General features: G+C 41.4%; 1 protein-coding gene across 2 annotated transcripts; it reads left to right on the top strand.

Moving 5' to 3' along the window:
• Positions 1 to 828: 828 nt before the first annotated feature.
• Positions 829 to 9,173, top strand: DUSP12 (dual specificity phosphatase 12). 2 transcript variants are annotated; one of them, XM_011996106.1, is made up of 6 exons: positions 829 to 1,199; positions 2,747 to 2,860; positions 2,946 to 3,064; positions 3,451 to 3,547; positions 4,488 to 4,674; positions 8,800 to 9,173. In XM_011996106.1, the coding sequence occupies exons 1-6, from the start codon at positions 856 to 858 to the stop codon at positions 8,959 to 8,961; spliced, it is 1,023 nt and encodes a 340-aa protein (XP_011851496.1). In that variant the 5' UTR covers positions 829 to 855; the 3' UTR covers positions 8,962 to 9,173. The 2 variants fall into 2 exon arrangements, with proteins under 2 accessions (XP_011851496.1, XP_011851497.1); XM_011996107.1 differs by lacking the exon at positions 2,747 to 2,860 and having other exon boundaries at positions 837 to 1,199.
• Positions 9,174 to 9,375: the final 202 nt, after the last annotated feature.

The raw sequence follows: 9,375 nt of genomic DNA, 5'->3' as shown, positions 1-9,375 counted from the left end.
CCTTTATTTCTCAGACCAGCTGACACTTAGGGAAAATAGAAAAGAACCTACGTGAAATATTGGGGGCTGAATTTCCCCCAATAGTCCTCCCTATACAAGAGATAAATAAAAGATACTCATAGTACTGAGTATCTTCCTGCAGCATTCAATCTGGAGCAAAGCCGGCTTCCTTAAACCCTTTCAAAAATCCCCAAATAAAAGCCCAAAATCTGTATAGGATCTTCCTAACATCCTCGTGCTGAGATGCCCTGAAACTCTCCATAGCTCATGACTGAGTAATAAAACCAACTTGCTTAATTAAAGTTGGTTTCGGGTAGTCCTGGCTGGAGGACATTGACTTACAAAAATATAGGATTAACATCTTCAAAATAAATAGACAGTAAACATCAACAAGGATTCACACACCAATAATGAAATTGGGCAGAAAAAGGAAAAATAATCATAAGATGCAAAGTACAGATGGCTTTATAATACTGAAAATAATTGTATTTCAAATGCATAAAATGACACTTCTGATTCAGCTGGCGCGACCTTTATTTCACATTTGAGTTCAGCTGCTCCTGATGTCTCTCTCCTGAAAATTTCAATATTAAAAGCCAGAGAAACCCTGTATTTGGGGAAGCTTATCCTTTACCACCAACTTTGGGGTGGGGGTCAGAGGGAACAGGGGACGAAAGGCGGCGCTGAATGGGGCCGAAGCTCCGCCCCTTAGCGATAAGTCCATTTTCCTGCGGCCAACGTGGTCCTCCAAGGGAGCAGCTGAGCCGCTGAGGCTGGCGAGTCCCAGGGGAAGGATGTTCTAGCCGGAGCCTACTCGATGGTAGGGCAGGAGCCGCCTGGTGTCTGGGCGCGGCCATGTTGGAGGCTCCGGGCCCGAGTCATGGCTGCGAGCCTTGCAACCCCAGTGCCAGCAGAGCCACCTGCGTCGGGCAGATGCTGGAAGTGCAGCCAGGACTGTATCTCGGTGGGGTCGCGGCCGTCGCGGAGCCAGACCACTTGAGGGAAGCGGGCATCACGGCCGTGCTAACGGTGGACTCGGAGGAGCCCAGCTTCAAGGCGGGGCCTGGGGTCGAGGGTCTGTGGCGCCTCTTCGTGCCAGCGCTGGACAAACCCGAGACCGATCTGCTCAGCCATCTGGACCGGTGCGTGGCCTTCATCGGTCAGGCCCGCGCTGAGGGCCGTGCGGTGTTGGTGCACTGGTGAGTGGCCGGGTCAGTGGGCGACGTGCCCCGCCAAGCACCCCTTTCCTTCCGAGGCCCTCGGGAGGACGAGAGCGCGGTCATGCCGCGTGAACCTCCTCCAGCTACCTCCCGCAGGAGGCGTGTATCCAAGAGAGGAGGAGGCTGGAGGCGGGCCCCTGGTGTGTGCAGGCTTTCATTCATTCATGCTTTAGTTGGTTCTTCCTGCAGCAACAGAGGGCGGGGGAGGTGTCATCCGATAAATGACAAATTACCTACGCCCCAAGGAGTTTACAGCTCTGTTGGAGAAGCTAGACACCCACCCTGATGATTGTAATGCAGATTAGGTTGCTTGGTGTCTTGTAAACAGGATTTACAAAGATTTAGGGTTCCATGTTTTTGTTTGGGATGGGTAGGGGGTGGTTGATGAAGAGGAGAATTGGTTTGGATCTAAAGGATCCCTGGGCTTTACCTAGGGAGGAGATAGTTGCAGCAAAGACAAAAAAAAAAAAATGGGAATCCCGGCAGGGCGCGGTGGCTCACGCCTGTAGTCCCAGCACTTTGGGAGGCAGGCGGATCACGAGGTCAGGAGTTCCAGACCAGCCTGGCCAATATGGTGAAACCACGTCTCTACCAAAAATACAAAAATTAGCCGGGCGTGGTGGCGCTCGCCTGTAGTCTCAGCTACTCGGGAGGCGGAGGCAGGAGAATCACTTTGAACCTGGGAGGCAGAGGTTGCAGGGAGCCGAGGTTGTGCCACAGCACTCCAGCCTGGGCAACAGAGCAAGACTCCATCTCAAAAAAAAAAAAAAAAAAGAAAAGAAAAGAAAAGAAAGTGGGAATCCCTAAGCAGTTCTTGGTTGGATTGGAGTATAATAACAATAGTTTAAATTTATTGAGCACATAAAAGACAGAAGATAGTGATAGAATCGAAAGAAGTCTGGGACCAGATTTTGAGGTCCCTGAATGCTAAGATGAAAGGAGATTGGATTTGTTTTTGTTTTGTTTTATTTATTTTTATTTTGAGATAGAGTCTTGCTCTGTCACCCAGGCTGCAGTGTAGTAGCGTAATTACGGTTCACTGCAGTTTCAACCTCCCAGGCTCAAGTGATCCTCCCGCCTCAGCCTCCAGAGTAGCTGGGACTACAGGCACGCGCCACCACATCCGGCTAATTTTTTGTAGAGGTGGGGTCTCACTTTGTTGCCCAGGCTGGTCTCCAACTCCTGGGCTCAAGCAATCCCGTACCTCGGCCTCCCAAAGTGCTGGGATTTCAGGGGTAAGTAAGCCACTGTGTCTAGCCAGGAGTTTGGATTTGTTCTGAGCCATTATAAAAATTTTTAAAATTACTGTTATTATTTTTGTATAGGTAATACAGTCACATGGTTCAGAATTCAAAAGGAAAAAGGAATAATTCTTTTGTACCTGATAATATTTCAAAGGCAATGGGCTTATCTGAGAAGTGGAAATGAAGTGGGCCTAAACTTTACTATTAATAGGGGGCTGGGTTTTGTGTGTTTGTTTTTAATTGTTGCTATTTGCTGTTTTATTTTAAAGGTCTCTTTTTCAGTCACGCAGGAGTCAGTCGAAGTGTGGCCATAATAACTGCTTTTCTCATGAAGACTGACCTACTTCCCTTTGAAAAAGCCTATGAAAAGCTCCAGATTCTCAAACCAGAGGCCAAGTGGGTTCTTTTTTTTATAGTAGTAATTCTGCTTTTGTGATGTTATTTTAAGAAAATGAAACTTTGTATATCTTTATCATTACAGGATGAATGAGGGGTTTGAGTGGCAACTGAAATTATACCAGGCAATGGGATATGAAGTGGATACCTCTAGTGCAATTTATAAGCAATATCGTTTACAAAAGGTTACAGAGAAGTATCCAGGTAAGTAATAATCACTAGTGTGTAATGGACTTTCTAAATGTCATTTACTTTTGGCGTTGCATGCATTACCTCACTTCCAGCAATCCCCGAGAAACTATTGTTTCTTTTTGAAACTGATTTAGCCAGAAATAACTTACTCAAAATCACATGGTTTATAAATGGCAGGGTCGGGATTTGAACTCGGTCAGCCTGTGCCCAGAACCTAAGTACTTAAATCACTGTCCTCTCCTACCTTAGCCTGATTTCTCAACACTGGAATTTGATTTTTTTAAATTTTATTTTAATTTCTGAGGTTAGCACTTCTTGCCTCAATTTGACATTAACTGAATTTATCTGAAAATGCAGTTGATTTTGACAAATAAATACATTTTAGTTATATCATATAGAATTGCAGAATTTACCTCAAGAACTCTTTGCTGTTGACCCAACCACGGTTTCACAAGGATTGAAAGATGAGGTTCTCTACAAGTGTAGAAAGTGCAGGTAAAATATTTTGTATCCTTTGGATATTTTATCTTCTCAGTAACTGAAAAGTAGCTAAAGTTTTATTTTCTTAAATTTCTGTAGGAAGATTTTGTTTAATTGAAGAATATAGAAATTTTTAGTTCAGATCTGTTTTCAGGAAGAATATAAATTCTTAAAAAGAGAAATAATCAGATTGTAAGGGTTATTGAAAATTTAAGTAGCATAATCAGTGTTACATTATTTTGTCCTCTAAGCAATATCGTACATATTGCTGGGTGCGGTGGCTCATGTCTGTAATACCAGCACTTTGGGAGGCCCAGGCAGGCAGATCACCTGAGGTCAGGAGTTTGAGACCAGCCTGGCCAAAGTGGTGAAACCCCAGCCAGACGCGGTGGCTCACGCCTGTAATCCCAGCACTTTGGGAGGCCGAGGCGGGCGGATCACAAGGTCAGGAGATCGAGACCATCCTGGCTAACACGGTGAAACCCCCTCTCTACTAAAAATACAAAAAAATTGGCCGGGCGTGGTGGCCAGCACCTGTAGTCCCAGCTACTGGGGAGGCTGAGGCAGGAGAATGGTGTGAACCCAGGAGGGGGAGCTTGCAGTGAGCTGAGATTGCGCCACTGCACTCCAGCCTGGGCGACAGAGCGAGACTCAGTCTGAAAAAAAAAAAAAAAGTGGTGAAACCCCGTGTCTATTAAAACTACAAAAATTAGCTGGCCATGGTGGCAGGTGGCTGTAATCCCAGCTACTCAGGAGGCTGAGGCGGGAGAATCAGTTGAACCCAGGAGGGGGAGGTTGCAGTGAGCCGTGATCACACCACTGCACTCCAGCATGGGCGACAGAGTGAGACTCTGTCTCAAACAAACAAACAAACAAAAAAGAAATACTGCACATTTAATCCATGTTTTCATCCTTTTGGAAGTCATTAATGTTTTTGTTTGTTTGGGGGTTGCAGGCGATCATTATTTCGAAGTTCTAGTATTCTGGATCACCATGAAGGAAGTGGACCTATAGCCTTTGCACACAAGAGAATGACACCATCTTTCATGCTTACCACAGGGAGACAGGCTCAATGTACATCTTATTTCATTGAACCTGTACAGTGGATGGAATCTGCTTTGTTGGGAGTGATGGATGGACAGGTGAGAACACATTTTATTTTCTACAATTTTATTTTATCATCTATATTTTATTCCTTCTTGCATTTTATTTTATTTTTTTTTATTTTTTATTTTTTTGAGGCAGAGTCTCGCTCTCTTACCCAGGCTGGAGTGCAGTGGCTGGATCTCAGCTCGCTGCAAGCTCCGCCTCCTGGGTTCACGCCATTCTCCTGCCTCAGCCTCCCGAGTAGCTGGGACTACAGGCGCCCGCCGCCTCGTCCGGCTAGTTTTTTGTATTTTTTAGTAGAGACGGGGTTTCACTGTGTTAGCCAGGATGGTCTCGATCTCCTGACCTCATGATCCACCCGTCTTGGCCTCCCAAAGTGCTGGGATTACAGGCTTGAGCCACCCTTCTTGCATTTTAAACTCTTATTTTAACTAGTGTTTTACTCCATTTAATTCCTTTATTTCTGAAGATTATATCTTTCTAGTGTAGATAAGCCTATCAAAAATAAAATATTTTTCAAAACCCAGCTGATCCAAAATAGTGAACTACTTCTGGTTGAGAGCCCTGGTCTAAGTTAATAAATTTCCTTTAAGGCTATTTATATTTTTTCAAATATAAGACTAACATTTATTTTTAAACTAATTAGAATATGTTGGCTGAGCACTCATGCCTCATTAGCTCATGCCTGTAATCTGAGCACTTTGGGAGGCTGAGGCGGGAGGATCGCTTGAGCCCAGGGTTTCAAGACTAGCCTGGGCAACATAGTGAGACCTCATCTCTATAAAAGAAAGTAAACAATTTTTAATTAAAAAAAAAAATGTATTTAACAATATTTGAACTTTTATAATAAGAGTAGGGTAAATCAGGGATTTTAAAATTAGGTTAAAAGTTCTGTCTTTCTTCTTCTCTGTTGGCTTCCTGTATGTGTCTCTCTTTTTTTTCTGATCTTTTAGGAAATTGAAATTTAGTATGTTTTACTATGAGATTCTTTTTCATTTCCAGTTAAATAATGCAGCTCATCCTCTTGCTCCTATAACCAGTGTGTGGGGAAAAAAAGAAAAACAAAGAATGCAGTTCATGTGACATTTTACATAAAAAAGTGTTTAACTTGGTGGGAGTGTGCCATGACAGCCACATTTCTCCTTTAGGTTTACTTGATATTAATGTGAAGGTATTCTATAATAATAATTATAATAATGATTTTGAAAGTTTGTATGGTTTGTATAAAAGTTTGTATAGTGGCTATTTTATGAACCCTTTCACTATATTATACCATTTGAAGAATGCCATAGCTTTATAAAATAGGTAGAGCAGTTATATTCATACGTTATGCATGAGGAAACTGTTTTTGTTTTTTTTTTTTTGAGTTGGAGTCTTGCGCTGTTGCCCAGCCTGGAGTGCAGTGGCGCGATCTCGGCTCACTGCAGGTTCCGCCTCCTGGGTTCACGCCCGTTCTCCTGCCTCAGCCTCCGGAGTAGCGAGGACTACAGGCGCATGCCACCAGGCCTGGCTAATTTTTTTGTATTTTTAGTAGAGACGGGGTTTCACCACGTTAGCCAGTATGGTCTCGATCTCCTGACCTCGTGATCCGCCCGCCTCAGCCTTCCAAAGTGCTGGGATTACAAGCGTAAGCCACCGCGCCCGCCCGGCCAGGAAACTGTTTATGAGTAGTGTCTTGCCTAGAAAGTGGTACCCTATGATCAAACTCACATTTTCAGATGATGCTGCTTTTTAAAAAACAGCCTTATTATAGTAGTATAATTCACATACATACAATATACCTATTTAAGGTGTACAATTCAGTGGTTTTTAAAGTGTATTCATGGTGTTTTTTGCAACCGTCATGTATTAGTTCATTTTCACACTGCTATAAAGATAGTATGTGAGACTGGGTAGTTTATAAAGGAAAGAGGTTTAATTGACTTATGGCTCTGCATGGCTGGGGAGGCCTCAGAAAACTTATTATCATGGTGGAAGGGAAAGCAGACCTCTTCTTCACAAGGTGGCAGGAGAGAGAAGCATGTGTGAGGTTGAAACTGTCAAACACTTAAAAACCATCAAAATTTATGAGTACTCATTCACTATGGCAAGAACAGTATGGGGGAATCTGCCTCCATGATCCAGTCACCTCCCTTCCTCCACACGTGGGGATTACAATTTGATTTGAGATGGGATTTGGATGGGGACACAGAACCAAACCATATCACATCACAATTCACATTCCTACTCTTCTCATTCTTTTTTTTGTTTGTTTTTCTTTTGAGACGGAGTTTTGCTCTTGTTGCCCAGGCTGGAGTGCAATGGCAGAATCTTGGCTCACTGCAACCTCCACCTCCCGGGTTCAAGTGATTCTCCTGCTTCAGCCTCCTGAGTAGCTGGGATTGCACTTGGCTAATTTTGTATTTTTAGTGGAGACGGGGTTTTTCCATGTTGGTCAGGCTGGTCTCGAACTTCTGACCTCAGGTAATCCACCCGCCTCAGCCTCCCAAAGTGCTGGGATTGCAGGCGTGAGCCACCACGCGAAGCCTCACTTCCCATTCTTGATGGTATTATTTGTAGCAGTTAGAGATTTTAATTTTGGTGATATCTAATTTATCAGTTTTTCTTTTTGGTGGCTTGCGATTGTGGCTTTCTAATTTTACTTAACCTGGGAAACACACACACATATTCCAACCAAGTTAAATACATTTTTATGTGAGATTCTAAATCCTGTGCATACTTATTTGTATACATGTTTGATTTTTTTTCTGTAGAATATATACCTAGAAGTGGAATTCCTGGCTTGAAGAATGTATTTTAAATATTAGTGATATTCCAGGCCGATATTCAAAATGCCCATACAAATTTGGTTTTCAGTAACTGAATGCATGTACCTGTTACCCCATATCCTTGACATAATAGATACTGTAAAACTGTTAACATTTTGTCAATCTGTGGGGTAAAAAATGTTAATCCTAAAATGTTTAATTGGAATTTTATGAAAATAGTCATCAACCACCATCTTTATGTATTTACCAGCCATTTACAGTTTCCTTTTCTATAAACTGCTCTCATATTCCTAGGCCCATTTGTCTATGGGTTTTGTCTCTTACTCATTTGTAGGAACTCTATATATTCTAGATGTTAATAGTTCATCTAATATATTGCAACTATTTTCTTCAGTCTATTGCTTATCAGATTTTTTATATGTTTTGTCATATTAAAATGAAGGATAGTTACATAATAAAATGTGTTAGTTTTTTTATTTATGGCTTCTGAATTTCTTTTTTATGAGACAGAGTCTCGCTCTGTTGCCCAGGCTGGAGTGCAGTGGTGTGATCTTGGCTCACTGCAACCTCTACTTCCCAGGTTCAAGTGATTCTCCTGCCTCAGCCTCCCAAGTAGCTGTGATTACAGGCACCTGCCACCATGCCCAGCTAATTTTTGTATTTTTAGTAGAGACGGGGTTTCACCATGTTGACCAGGCTGGTCTCAAACTCCTGACCTCAGGTGATCTGCCCGCCTCAGCCTCCCAAAGTGCTGGGAATTACAAGTGTGAGCTACCGCACTCAGCCCACTTCTGAGTTTTATGTCTAGTTTTCTATAGCTCAATGTTAAAAATAAAAACTCTTACCTTATACCATGCACAAATCAAAGAGCTAAACATAAAAAATAATGCTATAACTAATTACATTAGAAGAAAATGCAGTTGTCTTATTAGGCTTTTTTTTGATTTATCTATTTTCCTGGAATATCAGTTTGTCTTTAAATAGCTAAGAAACTGACTTATATGCTGTCAATACATACAATTAGTAATACAGCATGAAAATCCTAACATGCTTTTCTGTACTTTAGCCATGACGATTTTCATTTGAAATCCTAAATTACAACCTGATTTAAAAGCTATATATACATATGCCACATCCACAAAACCTTCCTTAATCAAATCATAAGCTTTCCTTTCTCCCTTCAAGCTCCCTGAATACAACATTCTTCCTATGCAATAATTGTAGTCTACTATCTATTACAGTAAATTTCCAATGCATTTTATCTCACTGATTAGATTATAAACTCAAGGTGGGGACTGTGTCTTGTTTTTATATCCTATATTGATTGCCAGAGATAATGATTTGTTTTGTATAAAAGTGAATGAATAAAGTAACACATTTGCTTTATTTCAGCTTCTTTGCCCAAAATGCAGTGCCAAGTTGGGTTCCTTCAACTGGTATGGTGAACAGTGCTCGTGTGGTAGGTGGATAACACCTGCTTTTCAAATACATAAGAACAGAGTGGATGAAATGAAAATATTGCCTGTTTTGAGATCACAAACAAGAAAAATATGAACATGATATTTTATAGCTTTGGAAGAAACTTGCAGATGATATGTACTGCCTTTGCTTCTTACATTCATTGCAAATTGTTTATGCTGTTAACATTTCATTTGAAATGGGAGAAGATAAAGTCACTTGATGTAACCTGGAAACTGTTTTACATGGCAATCAAAGGCTTTTGGTCATGTACATTTTATTTGATATTAAAATCTTTTATAACCAGATACTGTCTACATTTCATATATTTTTAAAAGTTCTGATTGTTGGAATGTTATGTGATCTTAAGGTCTGTATAGACAAAATTATGTACAAAAATTTGAAACTATTATATTTAAATGGGTATTCTTTTATTTCTAGACATATAAAGCAGATTTGTTTGGACATATTTTGGAATTATTTCACTTTCTTTCTTTCTTTTTTTTTTTT

This window comes from Mandrillus leucophaeus, unplaced genomic scaffold (genome assembly GCF_000951045.1).
Source record: "Mandrillus leucophaeus isolate KB7577 unplaced genomic scaffold, Mleu.le_1.0 Scaffold502, whole genome shotgun sequence".
NCBI classification, from domain to species: domain Eukaryota; kingdom Metazoa; phylum Chordata; class Mammalia; order Primates; family Cercopithecidae; genus Mandrillus; species Mandrillus leucophaeus.
Note: the sequence above shows the minus strand (reverse complement) of the source record. Positions and strands in the feature narration are given on the sequence as shown.